This window comes from Medicago truncatula, chromosome 2 (assembly GCF_003473485.1).
Source record: "Medicago truncatula cultivar Jemalong A17 chromosome 2, MtrunA17r5.0-ANR, whole genome shotgun sequence".
Taxonomy (NCBI): domain Eukaryota; kingdom Viridiplantae; phylum Streptophyta; class Magnoliopsida; order Fabales; family Fabaceae; genus Medicago; species Medicago truncatula.
Window position 1 is genome coordinate 31,235,586 of NC_053043.1, and position 19,582 is coordinate 31,255,167.

Here is a 19,582-nt window from a genome sequence, read left to right on the forward strand (position 1 = left end):
TCAGTTTGTTTGGATGAATGAAAAGCGCTTTCAAAAAACTCAGTTTTGAGACCAAAACGTCGGTACAGCTAAAGCAGGAATTCCTAGCTTCTAAGTTTGTGAAACTCGGAAGTTATATAAAAGGATTATAATTAGGAATTCAACAATTAGAATATTTTAGAACAATGACCATATTTATGGTCATGATAGAGTCACATAGAAACTCTAGGTTATATGTTGGAAAAATATTATTAATAAAAGCAAAATCTTGTCGATTCACGTCTAATTTTGACAGTGTTGTTTTATAATTGTTGATTATTTGTAAACAACAATAAGCAAATGGTGATTGTATTTGATGCTCCACATAATCTAAGGTATTGGTCGATTTTACGTTGCAAAAGATACCCAAAGGTGAATAGTAGGACCTGAAATATTCAAAATGTTCTTTTTTTTGTCTCAACTTGTGCAACCGGTCATTAGGTAAATGGATAAAAAAAAAAATATATGTTTTTGGTCCCTGTAAAATAGAGGTCTTTCAAGTTTAATCCTTACTTAATTTTAATGGTTCTTTTAGTCCTTAAAAAAAATCTACACTCAGTATTAGTCCCTCCTCAATTCAAATTTATTTAATTTATATTTAAACTCTTGAGTTTTTGAACAATTTTTTACAGACGTATTAAGAACATTACTAAAAGTTCCTATGCGAAAAATTGTCGCAAAATTTGATTTCTACGTCCAGATTTTGTTAATTTTACTTTTAATTTTTGCCGTTTTAAAAAATTCATATTTAATTCGTTTCATGTTAAAAAAAATTAAATTTTAGTAAATGAACCTTTCATAGTGTTCTAAACTTGTCATAATTAAACAAACTTTGTTGTAATAGAGACTAAAATTAGAAGTAATTCTTTTTTGTAGGGACTAAAAAATCTATTAAAATTAAATAAGGATTAAACTTAAAAGGTCCCTATTTTACAGGGACCAAAAACATATTTAACCCTAAAAAAAATAGATCACGTGGTTGATTATTACTATGTTGCTAGCAAAGTTAAAAAATTATGTTATTAGAGAGTGTGTCACTGACATTCTTCAAAAATTAATAAAATATCAAAGAATGTGTCACTAGCATTCCTCAAAATTAATAAAATATCAAAGAGTTATGCTAGCAACGCTCTATTTTGAACATTCTCTCTAATATTCATTATGTTTTTCTTTTTATGAATAATATTCACTATGTTATTGGTTTTAAATCATTATGGGTCTATAATTGTAGTGAGACATACATTGATTTCATCCGATAAAAGAGTGAATGTTTGAGAGAGTGTTGAAAAATGAGTGTTGTTATCAAATCAATTTTCTCCTAAAAATGCTAGGAACACACATTTTTCAACACACTCTATTTGATTGATTAAAATTCACATGAGACCCACCAAATTTATATGGAACCTACATGATTTGGTGGGATCCATGTGGATTTTAACACATCAAAGAGAGTGTGTTGAAAATTGTATGTTAAAATGTGTGTTGCTAGCATTTCTCTTAATAATATATGTATCCGAAGTCATCCCAAAAAACTAACTCAAGTTTATATCATGATTCTAGTAGCATCGACGCGCTTCACTGTTCCTAACATCATGGACCACATTCAAATAAGATAAACGCTGCATTCAATCTTAAATTCAATTTCATATAACAAATTGCATCAATCTATTACAAACTCAAGATGAACATATCAAGAATCAGGAACATATCCTTTCAAAAGCACTTTATAAATAAGCGGTCTTCCTCAGAATATAACTGCCTCCCTTAATCACTCATTTGTCAGATGCTACACACAATTTAACTGTGACATATGGATTCCTTTTTGCAAGTACGCCTCGTCATTTGAGAAGGAGCTTGTAACCAGAAGTAAGGAACATCAACACTTGGAGTTAGGAATGACAATGGGTATCCAATGGGTAGGGTACTATAATACCCTTCCCCGTACCCGCGTTTGTAAAAAATATCCGTACCTGAGCTCATACCCTTGTGGACAACAACACCAGTTTGCAACATTTTTTTCCGGCAAAGTCTAATTCTCTAGCATGTCGGATGAAATGAGTATCTTGAGTTTCCCCATCAATATAAATTTAAGCTCAACAAGCTAATAATATATCCCCACTCTAATTACATTAATAAATAAATTACAAATGTATATGATTGAAAATATAAAATTAAAGTTTACCATCGAAGGTTTAACCCTTAAAAGATCAACAAAGGAGAAAACTACAAGTAAGTGAGTGAAGTTTATTTTTTTTATGGCAGTGTTTGTGTTTCTTTTAATGAAATTTTACTTTAATCAACACCACTCTCTCCGGTCTTTTTTATAACAGATAAATATTTGTTATATCAAATTAAATATATCAACTTTTATTGATTAATTTGTGTCTTATAAAATAGTCTCGAAGGGAATATTATGGATGTGAGCCAACTACATGGGAGGCATAACCAAATATTTGATTGAAAATTTGAAATTGTGTGTTATGTTCTCTGTACTATGTGATAAGCTTCTAATATTTTTATTGGATAAATGAGTGTAAATGTAACATTTCACAAAATTTGTCAAAAAAGAAATTTAGGCATGTGCCCACACAATAGCATATGTGCATCTGCCCGTAAACTAGCTTAGTATTACATTATATGTGCCCACACAATAGCATATGTTCGAATCCCAGCCAAATCACTAGTTCACCTTTAAAATAAAAAGGTTTAAATGCACTTTTCACCCTCTATGTTTTAAAAAGTTGTAATCTTGACCCCTTAAAAAAATGGATATTTTGACCCCTTAACCTTTTGCCCCCTTTTGATTAGCAGATTTTGATGGAGATCATGACAATTTCTCAGTCTCTGATGGTGTAAACTGACATGGGGATAGAAGGATGCTGATAAGTGAAGTCCAAACTGGCATGGTGTAACTTTTGGCCCCCTTAAAGAAGGATCCACTTACTCCCTCCGTTTCTAAATATAAACAAATTTTGCTTTTTAGGTTCATTCAATTAATGATGTATGTGATCCATATTATAAACCACATACATCATTAATTAAATGAACCTAAAAAGTAAAATTTGCTTATATTTAGAAACGGAGGGAGTATCAGTTTGGACTCCACTTATCATGTCAGTTTGGACTCCACTTATCAGCATCCTTCTATCCCCATGCCAGCTTACACCATCAGAGACTGAGAAATTGGCATAAAATCAGCTAATCAAAATAGGGCTAAAAGTTAGGGGGTCAACATATCCTTTTTTTAAAGGGTCAAAATCGTAACTTTTTAAAATATATGGGTGAAAAATGCATTTAAGCCAAAAAAAAAAAAAAAGAAACATGTATTATATTCAACATGTGGTGTAATTTTAAGGACAAATTTGGTCCTTGACACTCTAAAACTACTGTAGACAAAAGGAAACAAAAATGGAAAACAGTAGTAGTAGGTCGGAGCAGACAGTTGAAGATGGGAAACTGTATAGACACCTCAATTCTCTTATCGTCGCTCATCTTCGTCACAACAATCTCACTCAGGTTAGTTGTTACATCTTTTCCTCAATTTATTATTCTACCAATTGATTTATTGTTTTTTCATTTCAGGCTGCAACTGCTGTTGCTTCAGCGACCATGACACCATTCAATGTACAAGCTCCGCCCAACAAGCTTCTTCAATTGCTTTCTAAGGTACACACAAAACATGAAACATTTTGCTGAATACTTATGTCTTTTTCCTTACAACTATTTCACATCTATATAAGCTTTTCTTTAGGCATTTGTTAATGTATCCAAGTCGTATCATATCATGAATTTAGAATTTTTCTCGTATCCTCGTATCCGTGTTGTACCATATTGGGCATTGTCACTATACATTGGATGGCTTAGTCCCTACTCGTAAGAAAGACTAGTAACGTATCATATTTGCGGTTTTTGCATTCTTGAAGACTAATGAGTCTTGTGGTGAAATTTATAAAAAAAAAATGAAGTTGGGAGTTTACTCCTTTCTTTTGTGTAATCTAAACTTTCCCTTTAATGCGACCGTGAGGAAGGATTTTGTTCTAAAGAAATAACAGGGTCTTGCAGCGGAAAAGGATGACTTGCCAAGAGGGATTTCATCTTCTCCTTTTCAAGATTTGGGTGCATCATTGCCCTTGCCTCGTCCCGGTGCAACAACCATTGATTTCAGGCAATTTTTTTACACTCATTCTCCTGTTTTGGCTGCTTTTCTTTTGCATTTGAAGTCAATGGAACAGTGTTTAATTTACTGTTCAGAGAGATGCTTGATATTATGTTGTTACTTGTTGCTCGTTTCATTGTCAGTTATGGTGTTTCATTAATGTTACAGATTTTTTTGGCATCGAATAACATTTTGTTCCATAGCTATTGTGGAGAATTATGACTTTTAGTTTAGCTCAGTATTTTTTTGTTCTTTATATTTACTAAAACTTGTAAGGAAAAAACAGTCAACACTTGTCTATTTTCAGCTATGCAAGAGTTTAACCAAGGCTAACTACATTTCCTTTAATTGGAAATGAATCAAGTAAAAGGTTAGCATGCATGTTTGTAGGTTCACATATAAACCATTGGATATTATATGTAGGTTTTACTTGTTGGTGTATTTCATTTACCTGCTTTTAATTTTTGGTTGTAGAAAGCAGGACTACATATTTGAACCCATCTTTTGATTATCAAAGCTTTCTAAATTGATATTTCATATTCATTATATCTAGCACAATTTGTTATCTTTTATTTTGGTCTCATGCTAATTATAAATAATGCTTTTAAGTTCCTTCATTTTCATATAGCAAATAAGATAGGGAAACAACCATTGAAAATTGTGTTTTGGTGTAACAGCTCTTTGTCAGATATAAAAGGTTCGTCAAAAAGTTTCCCAAAGCATGAAACACGACACCTTTCAGAACACAAGGTATGTAATATGCTTTAATAGCTTCAACATATCCTGCATTATAATTCCAAAATACCATACAACAACCCCTACCATTGAGCAGATGCCTTTTTTATTAATTGATTTTTGGACTGATTGGCTTAATTTCTAGAATGTTGCCAGGTGTGCTAGGTTTAGTCCTGATGGAAGATTTGTTGCCACTGGAAGTGCAGATACATCAATAAAACTATTTGAGGTGCTGCTTATTATTTAGACTAAATGTATTGCTCTTTCTTGACACAACTTTCAAACTTATGCTTCAATTTATTTGGCAGGTTTCAAAGATCAAGCAGATGTTGCTCCCAGATGCAAAGGATGGTCCTGTGCGGTCTGTAGTAAAAACATATTATGACCATATACAGGTATACTTGCACTTTTCCAAGTTCTGTTGAATTTATTATGTGAAACTGTTTCTTTTATGCATATTTTGATATTTCTGTGATTATAACTAATAATTGTCCTCTTCGCTTATTATTGACGATGAGTCGATGACTTAGGATGATAGCAGTCTAATATCTAAGGTGCCAAATGATTTGTTTGAGTTCGAAAATGTTAATATGGTTAAGCATTCATTTAAAATCTGACAGTGTTGTCCATTTTGTGGTTATTGGGTAGGGAGACTTTTAGTTGAAAAAGCTGAAAAAAGGAGCATCAATTTCAGTTTATGCTGGTCAGCAGTATAGTCATGAATGAGAGCCGGATTGTAGGCTCGTAAGAAACCTGGTTTCCTTAATTCGTGCTCCCACCTTCGAACTTCGATTTGCAAAAAAGAAACACTTAACATGCGACGCAGTCCTCCCCATCCCATCATACCTGCTGCACAAAATCTCCTCTTTCATTCCTTGCTGCTGGTTTGTGCAGGGCGGCAGTCAACTCTCCCTTTAGATTAGGTCTAGGTCAAGGTTGGAGACAAAGTCTGGGCCCTTAAGGCCCAACGTACACAAAAACAGCTTATAGAGCATTTTATTTTGAATGAACAGCTTATAAGACATTGGGCCTTTGCGTACTTGCTTTTTTTTTTTAAAAAAATCTAGTAAAGAATAGTAGTAGTAACTATTATCAATACACAAACAATAAAAAATATAATTGTACACATGAACCTAGAAAATAAATACGTTTAAAAATATTTATATACATCAACTTGTGATTCAGAGATTAATTTTTTTTTTTTTTTTCATGTATGATAATTTTTATGTTATACATGTATGATAATTTTACAGATATTAATGTGTCAAATTTTATGTGTCTATGCTGTAGTGGAGTTTTTTTTTACCTGTATTGCATTTGCTTTATCAATGTGCCAATTCCTATGCTGTAGTGAAATATAAAGCTTATAAAATGATGCTGAGAAACTTTCCTTGTATATCTGACTTTTCTTTTATATAACAAAACTGCAGCCAGTAAATGATCTGGATTTTAATCCGCAAGGTACTATCCTGGTTTCTGGAGCCAAAGATCAGACAATAAAGTATGATCACTTGTAGTATAACTTTTTAATTATTTTCTGTAATATGCACATCTCATCTTTATTCTTTTTTCTTGTTTCTGTGCTTTATATTTGGAAATGCTCTTAGAATTTGACATGTTTGTCTAATATCATTTAGGTTTTTTGATATTTCAAAAACCAACGCCAAGAGGTCATACAGGGTTATCCAGGTAGTGCTATGCTACACTTATATACTAGCAATGAGTGAGCAATAATAAGACTTAAGCATAATCTTTTATTTGTGTGGAATTTGTCTTGCAGGACACGCACAATGTTCGCTCTGTATCTTTTCACCCCTCAGGAGACTTTCTGTTAGCAGGTATTTATTTTTATCCCATCTTTCTGCATAATAGTATGCTAATAATGTCTTTCTATTTTACAAAAATCAAGTCAGTCTCCATTTATGTGTTATTGTGTTTTTTAATAGTATGCAAATTTTCAAATCACAAACATCCTGTTCCAATATAGTTGTTGTCGAGCTATATTCATTGTCTCATGTCATGTCCACCCTTTAGTATTATCTGTATGAAACTGAACTTAGGAAGTCATATATTCCAGTGAACTACTTCTGGTTTGTGTCAACACTTTCTTTGAGCGTAATAGACAATAGCTCAGTCAATACTTTCAGGTTTATATTTCGGTGAACTCACTGTTATTTCTGAGTTTAGGTAATAAGTTGACAATTTGAATGATTTTCTCTTTATAGGCATTGTGATATGCAGTGCCATTAGGTGACTAATTCATATTAATAATATGAATATAAAGGTGGAGAGCCCGTCATTATTTCTTGATTACCTTCTAATCAGTATCTTTGCTTTCCTTGTTGATTTACTCAAAACATCAAAGATGATAAAATATCATTTTCCAACAGGCACTGATCATGCAATTCCACATTTGTATGATATAAATACCTTTCAGTGCTATCTGTCAGCAAATATCCCAGATGCTAACCCTAATGGAGCCATCAACCAGGCATGTCAATTCTCTCCCGTTCCCAAATTATCAGTCACCTCTATTTTACTTTTATCGGTGCTTCCGTGATGCCAATCATTTCCTTGTCTGATTTGTAGGTTAGATATTCTTGTTCAGGTTCCATGTATGTTACAGCATCGAAAGATGGTGCGATTCGGTTGTGGGATGGCATCACTGCCAATTGTGTGCGCTCAATAACTGCAGCACATGGAACAGCAGAGGCTACTAGTGCAGTTTTTACAAGCGATCAAAGGTACGATACATTTTGGAACGAATATTGACACAGTAAATGACCATGAGAATATTATTTGTGCCACTACCAGCTGCATCATGAGTTATGTCAGACAGTGGATAGTTATGAGTTACGGATTGTCTTCAGGCATAGATTTTGACATATTATCAGAGAAAAATGTGTTAGGTGATGAGGGAGAGCCCAGAAAGAGAGGAGATCTCTGTCTATGGGCTTAAATGACAGACCACAACAGTGGACTTAGCATCTCAACTTGACCCAAAATATTTTTACCCATCATTAATTAACCAATGTAAATTTCACCACTCACTGTTTTATAAGCAAAATTTATCAATATAGAGTACAAAGAGTACTTTAACTCACATTCTAAGTCATTGTACGAACATCACTCACTTTTTTTTTTTTTGGATAAACATAACTCTCTTGAATTTTCATTGAACTGCTGATGTCTTTTAAACCACTTCAGAAAGAAAGAATGACTTTAAAGTAGAGGTGTGAACGTGAGGACACCTGGCTCACCCGGTTTGGCTTAGAAGTGACTCGATTTTTTAGTGAGCCAGAATAAATGCAATCTGGCACGACTCACTCCCGGTTGCTGGGTTGGCACACTAAATTTCCAAAAACAAATGTAGCCCAACAAAAAATAGAAAAAGGTATAGACAAAATGTTTTGTCATCTATACTAAGAATAATCATATGCTCCTAGTTGAAGAAGTCTATTAATTCTATGTTGATTAAATCTCTCTATTTCCATATGTCAAATCAAATTAAAACCAATTAAATCATCAAACAATGTTTCCATATGCTTGGATGATCCCAATCCCACCGTACAATTCCACTCCCTCTCGCAAAGAAATACCGAATGCTTGATTCATCTCCTCGAAATAGAAAATAGATTTTGACAGGCGATTGCATAGTTCTTTGTGGTCCATTTTCTAAAGTAGAAGTGAAGATAAAGGTTGTTTGTGGAAACCAAGTGAAGCAAAGGCATCATGTGATTGGTGGATTTAGGGTAGATTGTTCTGTTTGTGGAAGCTCTTAGCTGGAATTACGGCTATGGAAGTGCAGTCATGGGCATACCAGTTTGATACTTTGTTGGTGAGGACACCAAACAGAGAGAGGGTTGACGGCCAACGATGGCAGATGGCTGGTGACGGGGAGAGGGTATTCCATTGGCTGGCAAGTTGACGGTTACTGGTGATGCTACAAGGGATGGCCGTTTGAATACAAGATTAGGAGGGAGTGGTTTAACTTGTGTTAAGAGTCTGAGGATTGAAAGCAGGGTTTGCATGGCTGTTTTTATTTTTTATGGAAATGTTTCCTAAATAAAGCAGGTTAACCCGACGCAATCGAGATCTAACCAGGACCAATCCATGGATTAAGAAACCCGGTCTGATTAACCTGTGAAAGAGGGAGCTTCTTTTTTGGCAACCCACCCTATTGTGGTGAGTTGGATTGACTCGCGCGCCAGAGCCTTTAACAATTTTCCGTGAACATTGTGTTTACTAATCACTAGAAGTACAAATTTAGATCTTGTGTTTTATTTGATCAATGTAGCTTTTGAATTTAGCTTAGCAAAATCATCAACCCTTCCTCTCCCACCATTAAAAAAAAAGGAAAATTTATTTGATTCCGTACTAGTTAAATGCTTCTTTTTTGATGTAATGGACATTGCTGCCAATGCTGGTTGACCAACTTATTTCACTTTGAAATCACCGGATAAGCCTAGATTGATGCATCAATATAACTGTTGGTTTTCTAGGTTTGTCCTCTCCTGTGGGAAGGATTCTACCATAAAGCTTTGGGAGGTTGGCTCAGGCAGATTAGTCAAACAATATCTCGGCGCCATACACACACAACTGAGATGTCAGGTACACTGATATACTTTTACTATTTGGTATTCTTTTGATCTGGTCAAGTCATATACTCATAAGCCAACCTTTTGGTGTTAGTGAGTAGTGATGCAGATGCATAATTTAAACTTGCAATGAGAGAGATGTTTGTGCTTGTTATTTTTACTTGGTTAATTTGACCTACCATCAGTTTTATAATTTGTTTTCTCGGAACTTTATACAATCACAACAAGCAATTAATGTTTGTCAATATCATTGGAAATAAAAAGCCTTAGCAAAAAATTTCAAGACTGCTCATACCCATACATTATGCATAAGTTTTCAGATACAATTTGGAACTAGTTATCACATCTTACAGAGAACTACAATCACCTAGCCTAAATTCAGATAACATTTCCATCAATGTTCTTATAGTTACCATTCTGTGTACTCTCCATGCAGGCTATTTTCAATGCAACAGAAGAATTTATTCTCTCCATAGATGAACTGAACAACGAGGTTTGTTCCGCTGTCTACTACTGTTTGGTCCTGTTCGATTTATAAAATTGATTTTGTATGAGTTAACTCGTGTACTTTGCAGGTCATTATCTGGGATGCGATGACAACAGAAATAGTAGCGAAATGGCCTTCTAATCATGTTGGTGCACCGCGCTGGCTTGACCACTCCCCTGTAGAGTCTGCTTTTATTTCATGTGGAACTGATAGATCAATTCGATTCTGGAAGGAGGTTTAATTTATGAGAAATGCTAGGGTCACACCCTCTAACAAACTACAATGATAATTAGCCACATCATCTCCTCTTTTTAAATGCTATAACCTTAGCCGGTTGTACCAAGTTGCTAAAGTTAAAAAATGAAAAACTGGTGCTCTTTTTGTTTTTCTCCGTCTTTGAATTAAAACATGAGGCTCTTGAGTTGAGTTGGTTAGAAGAGGAAGAGAGTTGGTGTTGTTTGTTTGATGCAAATAAGGCGAGGAAGGGACAAACTTACAATCAATTATTTCAATTCAATTTCCGTTCCTTTCAATTCCTTTCCGCATTTTCACCGTAATCAAATCGTTCAATTTTGCAGACAAATTTCATTATCAATTTTTGCATTAAATCATTCGTAGTTGGCACAATGAATTTTCTGATGTGTCGAGTGTGTACTCAGAGCGCACACCGTTTCCAGAACCTCATATTGATGTGCGTCAGAGTCAGCATCCTCTGGATCTTCTTTTGAGTCTCATAAATTTAGTTATAATGTTGATTTGAATTCAAAGTATCACGATTTGCTGATTCTAAAGAGGATGAACAACAAGAAAGTCAGGGAGAAAGACAGAGAAAAATAGTCCCAGTTTTTATTTTTATTTTTTAACTTTGGCAACTTGGTACAACCGGTTAAGGGTAAAGCAATCAGAAAGAGGAGATGATGTGGATAACTATAATTGGAGTGTTTCAAAAAAGCGTGTTAGAGCGTTCAAAAAGTGTTAGAGGATATGACCCTAGCACATTGGAGTGTGTTAATTAACGAGATCAATGAATAAAATTTAATTCAGAAAATCTCTATCACCCAGTTTGATGTGTACTATGTTACCCTGCAAAATCAGTAAATGCATTTACTGCATAAAGTAACAACTGTTTGTTTCAGTCCTGTTTGGACCAACTTAGAGTAATTAATTATAGCTTAAGAAGATATTTTAACTATTCTCTTCTGTACTTCTATTTTGCATTGCGTTGTTAACTAATAACTCTATGCGTGGTAAAATAAAGACAGGTTAAAAAGTCAACATTTTACGTAATTTTCTTCTTTCTTTCTTTTGTGTGAAGGCACAGTATGAAAATAGAAGGTAAAATAAAGACAACATTTTATGTTAGTTGCTTATTTGTTGTGAAGCCGTGTTCTCACTTAAGAAAAGTGGTTGTTGTATTTTAATGGTAGAGATTGACAATCATAGGCGGATCTGCATGCAACTTGGTGTCGCTATAGTCACACCAAAAAATTTCCAATTTTTTTTTATGGCAATTTCTGTATTATTAAATTTTAATTAAGTGTATCCCAGTATTTCTGAGGTGTGATTCTTTTAATTTTTGTTTCTGAAGTGTGATTCTTTGACAATAGTATAAAAAAAAATAAAAAAATATATAGTGATATGTAAGAGTATCACGACCTACTAAAAGAAAAGTAACAACAAAAACATATAAAGTTATAAACCACGAGAGAATGTCTTTTCGTGAGTCAACTTCAATTTCAATTTTTTTTTTTTTTTTTATCATCTCATTTGCTAAATCGTTTACTATTTAATCACTTTTTTCAAAAAAACTTCTGACCCAACATCGTGGAAACGTTTCATCATTCATATTAACGGTGACACCGTTAATGCTCGTTCAGCTGAAAGCTTCGAAAAAAGATCAAAGCATTTTCGAGATTTGAAATGAGAAGTGATGGAACAAGACAACATGGTTCTAATAATCCAAACGAGAATTAATAAATGTTGTCGAACAAGAATCTTCTTGATAACCGGCAAAATTGTTGGTTATCATGTTGCACTTAACTCCTATAATGAACAAGAAATTGAGTGATTTCATTACCTAAGACATCTAATCGGTGCCTATTTAGGATTTTATAGTTTTAATTAGTTTTTAGTGTTAATTAGTTGTTTTGAAATAGTAAAGCTTGTTGTGGATGTTTGATTATACTGGTTGGGGAATGACTCTAAAGATATGGGAAGCTACAACATGGATTAGGATTGCTTCGCTGAATATTTCGAAAGATACAGCTCCCTGGATCGCTAGCTAGGTCGTACAGCTAATACGAACTCATGAGACCACTTCTATCCATATGCTCTTATGGTTAACATTATGTGTACTCAATGTCAATGCATGTTATTTTTAATGACAGAAGAATTTTATTATGTCCATAGATGAAATGAACCATAAGGTTTGTTTAGCTATCTACTATTTCGTGATATCAAGGAAGACCGACCAGTGTAGGGAGATTGTTGTGCAAGGCATGGTGGAGAAGGTGCATGCATGCAAGTTTACAAGTGAAGGATAGGGCTGACGTCAGCTTTAAGGAATCAACGCATGGGCCATGGATGATTGTTATAAGAAGAGAGGGAATCAAGGTGTAACCTTCTATTAAGAAAGAGGTGGTGGGGTCACGTTTTAATTTTCCTATCAATTCTAACTTTCATACCGTGGATGGGAACCCAATGAGGTTCTATGGTCCCAGAAAATGACATGGAAAGTGGTCCCAGGAACACAATTTCATGTAAAAAAAAAAAGTTAGTAAGTGCATAGCAATGTTGCGACAAACTTTTTTTTAGGAAAAAAATTGTTAGAATTCTGCTCATTATCCAAACAGTATCGCTCATTTTCAAAGTAAAAGTCAAAAATGCTCCTAAACATGTTAACTTGCGTAGCATGAGTTAACATGCGCTAGTTAATTATAAGGAGAACGTGGCTTAAGTCATGCAGCGTGAGTTAAGTCACGCGACGTTACTTAAGTCAGTTTTCAGCAGCACATCAGTACAGTTCCCTCATTTCCCAACTTTTCTAAAAACGAAAATTTCACCCCCAAATCCAAAATTCATCATTCTTGCGCCATTCAAAACCAAATTCGTCCACAATATCAAGTAAGTGATTATTCTCTTAATTCTCTTAAACCAAAATTATTATTGAATAATTGCATGTTCACTAAACAGGGAATGAAGGAACAAAGGCAGCAGCTACTGCCAGTCTGGTCTGCAGCGTGCATAGCAGAAGCACCAGCGTGAGTTAACTCACGCTCGTGTTAAAACTAGCGTGACTCAAGTCAAGCAACGTGACTTAAGTTGCGTTTAATTTTGCACTAGCGTGACTTAAGTCAAGTAACGTAACTTAAGTTGTGTTTCATATTGCACTAGCGTGACTTAAGTCACGCTACATGTCTTAAGTCACGTTCCAATTTGCACAAGCGCATGTTAAGTTGTGTAAGGGTAAAAAGGTCTTTTACTTTGGGAATCAGCGAAACCATTTTGGTAATGAGCAGACTTCACATTGTTATATCTCACAGAAAATATGTTCTAGATATCTTGGAAAAGCCCATGATGCTTGATGGTAAAACAATTGACACTCATGTAGGCTCCAATTTGAAGTGTCTACGTATTCGGGGGGGAGCACTATGGCCTTCTAAATTGTGTTGATTTTAATTTTTGTTCCAAATTGTGATGACAACATAAATAGTAGCAAAATGGCCTTCTAATCACAATAGCAGCAAAAGTATATTCATGTATGACTTCAATGGACCAAGTACAAATAGCTTGAGCCATACCGGTTGGCGTACCCTAATTTTGTCCGGGTAAATTTCAAAAATCCTAAAAATAAGTGATAATTTGTTTAATTTCATTGTTTTTCCATCATTATTAATTTCCTCCAAAATGTCTAAAAAAGGGGCTTAAAATGAGATTTTGTTTTATCGAAAAGGATCTAGAGCATACACCAGAACGTTCTTCGAAATATTTTGGTCGTACTACAATAATAAGGTGACATCAAGGCCAGCTAAGATGACATCACATGATAACTTGCTTTCATTAGCTCAAACTTAATCTCCAAGCTTCAATTTCATGTAGTAAGTTGTCATCTCCAAACTTAATGAAAGCAAGTTGTCATGTGATATCATCTTGGCTGACTTTGATGATATCGTTTTAGCTGGCCTTGATGATGTCATCTTATTTTATTTGTAGTACGACCAGAATGTTCTCAAGAAAGTTCTGGTGTATATATGCTCTAGATCCTTTTCGATAAAACAAATCTTATTTTAAGCCCCCTTTTTTTAGAGATTTTGGAGGAAATTAATAATGATGAAAAAACAATGAAATTAAACAAATTATCACTTATTTTTAGGATTTTTGAAATTTGCCCGCACAAAATTATGGTACTATTGAAGTCCTTAAATGTGTAATTTTGTAGTTATATTTATTGTCGTGTTATATGGTTTAGGGTTTTTTTCCTTCACCTGTACAAGCAACGGTATAGAAATTGTTAGTTACCTGCGACAGTGTTATTCCAAACCAAAGGAGATATAAGTTAAATCTTTCAACCAAAAAAACCCTCTAAGTTACTGATATCTTCCAACGTAACTTTTATAAATGAATGATGCAAGTAATAACAATTCAATAAAATTGTGATCATTCTTAATCATCATCATCAATTGTTCTAACAGGGACGGGTTTGCAAACTGTTCTACAATGATCACAAAAAATTCAAATTGAAAAATAGGCTCTCAAAATCATAATATTGTAAACTTAAAAAAAAGGTGCCCTATAAGGTATTCCTTTTCTTCTTGAATTGGACTTGCGTAATGAAGATGACGAGCGATTAACACGAAGCATACTTTCATTGTTGTCGTCGCCTTCTTCTTTTTCTTCTTCCTCTTCCCCCTCTTCATTTTCTTCATCAATTCCTGCTTCTTCTTGTTTTCGTTTCCGATTTTTAGCTTTTTCTTTTGGTGCTGATACCTTGATTGATTCATGCAGTAATATTTCCATTGCTTCCATCTCTTTTGTGCTTACGAAAAATCCTCCCTCCTTTTTTATATATTCAAACTTGTATCATATACGCACAATGCAAAATTAATTAATTTTTCTTCAAAAAAGAAAATAAAAATAACGAAAGTGCAACAATGGTAATGAAAGAAAGAAAAGCATAAGTTATATTTAATGTCCATTATTTTCCTCCAATGTTTTGATCAATAGAAATGAATGGAATAAAATGTACTAGTTTTTATGGTTTGAACCATTTAAAACATAATATAATAAAAAGAAACTATCAAATGGAACCCATTCTAATTTTCTGTCTGGTTTATGATTAGGACTGGAACATATTCTATTATATTTAAATTAAAAGATATTTAAAAAATATAATAATTTTATTTCATTTTACGTTCAATTTTATCTCATTTTAATTCAGTTTTCTATTTTATTTTTTTAAAATCAAATAAATAAATAAAAATATAGTGAGTATTCTATAACTCAAAAACTCAATTACAGAATCAATATAACCAGTGAAAATATATTATAATCTAAGCAACGCTCTCTCGAATATAAATACCAACAAAAAAATTATTCGCAATTAGACATCCAAACACTATTTTAAAATATATTTTTGATGAATAAATTTTATTGATCAAAGTCAAAATCCAACATCAAAGAGATAGGATAAATGAAAAAAATAAGTGAGATTGAGGCCAAGAATTTACCTTGCATGCCAAAGAGCAAAAGTAGGTATAATCCACGAGATTTCTATCGCATGTCTTACAAAGAGAGTCGTTAGTGTGACCAATTTTACCAATCTTGTACCTCTTAGGTTGGGCACGAGCTCTCTTGTTTAAGAATACAACAGTAGAGCTATTAATCACATAGGTTTGAATTCCGAGGATGTCAACATGCTTGTAAATTTCAGTGGTCTTAACTGCTTCATTGTAAGACGATCTCCTTATCTAATTTATAATTGCAAGTATCAAGGTCAAATTTACATACCAAAGTAAAAAAATAATAATAAAAAAAAAAGATTAAAATTGTTCATCTATAGCAGAAATAAAATGAAGAGAAATACATAAATTATTAAGATACTATATAGATCTAACTATAAAATTAAACAGCACCTACTTGGATTACTCGGTGATCTTTGTGACAATATTTTATGCAAGATCCACATAATGGATTGTCATTGCAATCGAGGCAGAACTTGTTGCACTCATTTTTCGACTCTCTTGGGTGGACTTCACATGTTGTAAAAAAAGTAGTGATTGCCAGCAATTTTGCTAACCAGGGTACCAACATCATATCCTAAGAAAAAAAAAAAAGGACAAAAATTGTAATATGAAAAGAATACAAAGTATTTTACTTGACATTGTAATTGAAATGAGTATACATTACCATTCCAATTGTCATTGCTGAATGTCAATTTTGAACAAAACTTGATGAGAGAGAGATAGAGAGACAGAGAGAATGATGCAAATTTTAAGTTAAAATGGTGATAAGGAACTGACAAAGCAAGAGTTTATATAGTGATAAAAAATTGGTGAGCCAAAAGGATTATTGGACTAAGATCCTCTGTATGCAAGAAATGTGCAAACACAAAAATCAAGATACTCAAACAAATTATGATTGTTCGATTAAAATGGGACGACCTAGATTTGACGTTTAGAATATCATTTGAAAAAACAACTAAGATTTTCACTTTAAGAGCCATTTGATCAAAATAAAACCATCTCGATTGCTTGACTTGCATATATTTCAAAGGGTATAGCATATCAAAACCAAACCATTAGATCTTTAATAAACAAAATTGTTTGATTAAGATCAAACAGTTAGGATTTTAGAATCACATAATCATATTTTAAAAGTAAATTTAAAATCTTGCATAGTGGTTGTATAATTAGTATCGTACAATCCATATTAACGCTTCTAGAAATCCAATTTAGCTTTGGAGCAATGGATTTGATTACCATACAACAATACATTTTCATTTATACCAAACCTGACAAATCTTATCATCAAACAATACATTGTACAATGCAGCACAACATGAAATACATTCACTATCACTTTTATAATATTTCTAATTGATAACTTTTTCTATATATGTTTTTTTGACAAAAATATATTAAACAATGATTATAAATAGTTATGGTCTAAAATAATTAAATAGTTTAATATATCTCCTTAAAATAATATTAAATTTGGAATTTAATCAATAACCCAGTGATTATCCTAATTAAAATACAATTTCTCCTTCATTTATTTGTTTCATGAGGTTGCCTCATTTTTTTTTTTTTATAAAGATGGATATATTGTTTTAAAAAAAAACTAATCCAAATCTATGAAGGAGGGTTTTGTTGAAATTTAAAACACATGGATGAAGATATATTCTTTAAAATTTGAATCTATGTAAGTGTAAAGAGTCATAATATTTTTTTTTTTGTGTTATCTCTTCGGTTATTAAGAAAATGGAGTCTTAGTGATCCGAAGATCGATCGGAAAACAAAAGAATTTTTCCTTTTCTTAAAATAATATTAAATCTCGAATATATTGAAGTAACAAAATTTAGTATCCTACTTTAAATGTAATTTCTCCTTTTTTATTTTACTTTTTATAAATTTTCTCACTAAAAAATCATTTTGATTAAGCAACTAAGTAATTTTTTCTATGTGAGTAAAAAAAATGTAACCATTTTTTTAATATTATCTAAGTTTTTTTTTGGATAAACTGGGAGAATGGACAAGCATCAAGTAAAAATACCGACATCCCAACTAGATTGGCACTCCGGGAACCATTATATATATCCATCTAAGTTCATAATTATTAAACTTTATTTTATATATATATATATATATATATATATATATATGTATGTATATATATTACTTGTAACTTGTAAGGTATTCTATTGCTTATGTTATATTTTTTAAAGTGTTCTAAATTACTAAAATTTCCATTTTGTAGAAAAATTTAGTATTGCACTGCATCAAATTATTTTTAAGAATAGTTGTTTAAAATACACTTTCCAACATACTTCGTCCGGGAAGATCGGTAGCTCAATTGGCTGAGTTAAGAGCATAGTTTTAAAACTCGAATCGATCATCGACTCGGCAATATCACTGGGCCACTGAGTTATTGGTTGAACCACTGGATCATTGGTTGAACCGCATAACTGAACTGTATTAAATCGGATAACTCGGTTGTATGACTAGGTCTCTATAAAAAAAATTGTTAGGTGTGTTCATTGGTTGGGTCAACCCAAAAAACCCGATCAAACCCACCCAAAAAACCCAAAAAAAAAAGGGTTGGGTTGGAAAATTGGGTGGGTATGGTTTCTAAAAATGGGAAACCCACAAAAATAAATGGATTTTGGGTAAAAACCATACCCAAACCCAAAAAACTCACTTACCCAATAGTGTTAATATTTTTTATCTTTATTTTCACAGGGTATAAGAAAATTATATTTCCAAAACATACACATTGTACCCTATATATTGAAAATCAAAACTTACTAGAGTTACAAATTAAGGAGGGTGTATTGGATTGAGATTTTAAAAGACTATTTTGGTAAAAAAAGTCATGAAGATTTTAAAAGATTGTGTAGGAATGCCTTAACTTTCAAGATTTTTTTAGATTTTGAGGGATTTTAACTCAAAAACTTTTAAAGATTTGAAAGTACTTTATGTGAATTCCTAAGATTTGAAATGACTCTATTAAATTTTAGAAAAAATTCAAAATTACAAGAGTGGATGCCTCTATTGAACTAAAAAAAATTCAAAAAGTCTTAGGAAGAACTGAAAAATCTAATATTTGCATAAAAAATAAAAAAAATTACATGATAAAAGTAAAATTAATACAAAAAGTCTTAGGAAGAACTAAAAAAAATAAAAATAAACATGCAGTAACGTGATCATGAGTAAAAAAATAATAATGTGAATGACGACAAAAATAAAATAAACTATGACAAAAACCACAAAATTAGAATCTGAAAAAAAAAAAAAAACCCAAAATATAAAGACTCTCAAAGAAAAACAAAAAAGTGAAATGAGGATATCAACACTCAACAGTAACAACGTATGTTGTGAAGTGGGAGAAAAGAAAAAAGAAAGAACATATAAATAATGGAAATAAAAAGAGTCTTAAGAAATCTCAAGTCCTTATATGAGATTGTTAGTTTTAAAATTTTCAACTAAAAAGTCTCACAAAATCTATTATATTAAGGAATTCATTAAAATCTATATATTTTTGAATAACAAAGGATAATTTTTAAGTTGAGAAAAATCTTGATTTAATACCACCAAATTTTGTTGGACTCTTTAAAAATGCCTGAAAATCTTAATTGAATACCACTGAAATTATTTCTAATCTTTTAAAATCATGATTGAATAACTCAAGATTTTTTTATAACCAAAAAGTCATTTAAAATCCTTCAAAATCTCAATTGAATACAACCCCCTAATATGTTGCACTTTTTGGTTATTTTTTTATACTAATGCAATTTTATGGCATGCAACTTTAGTTTGTTGCAAGTATTTTATGATGGATTTTATTATTTGATATTCTATGATGCATAAAATT

At 32.4% G+C, this 19,582-nt stretch overlaps 1 protein-coding gene across 1 annotated transcript; it reads left to right on the forward strand.

Annotated features, from left to right (window-relative positions):
- Nucleotides 1–3,375: 3,375 nt before the first annotated feature.
- On the forward strand, nucleotides 3,376–11,175 carry LOC11419557 (cleavage stimulation factor subunit 50). The gene is made up of 14 exons (XM_003595708.4): nucleotides 3,376–3,534; nucleotides 3,601–3,684; nucleotides 4,071–4,183; nucleotides 4,852–4,924; nucleotides 5,055–5,138; nucleotides 5,218–5,304; nucleotides 6,340–6,410; nucleotides 6,547–6,598; nucleotides 6,690–6,747; nucleotides 7,300–7,400; nucleotides 7,499–7,653; nucleotides 9,412–9,520; nucleotides 9,944–10,000; nucleotides 10,083–11,175. Exons 1-14 carry the CDS (start codon nucleotides 3,427–3,429, stop codon nucleotides 10,233–10,235), a joined length of 1,305 nt encoding a protein of 434 aa, XP_003595756.2. The 5' UTR covers nucleotides 3,376–3,426; the 3' UTR covers nucleotides 10,236–11,175.
- The last annotated feature ends 8,407 nt before the right edge of the window (nucleotides 11,176–19,582 follow it).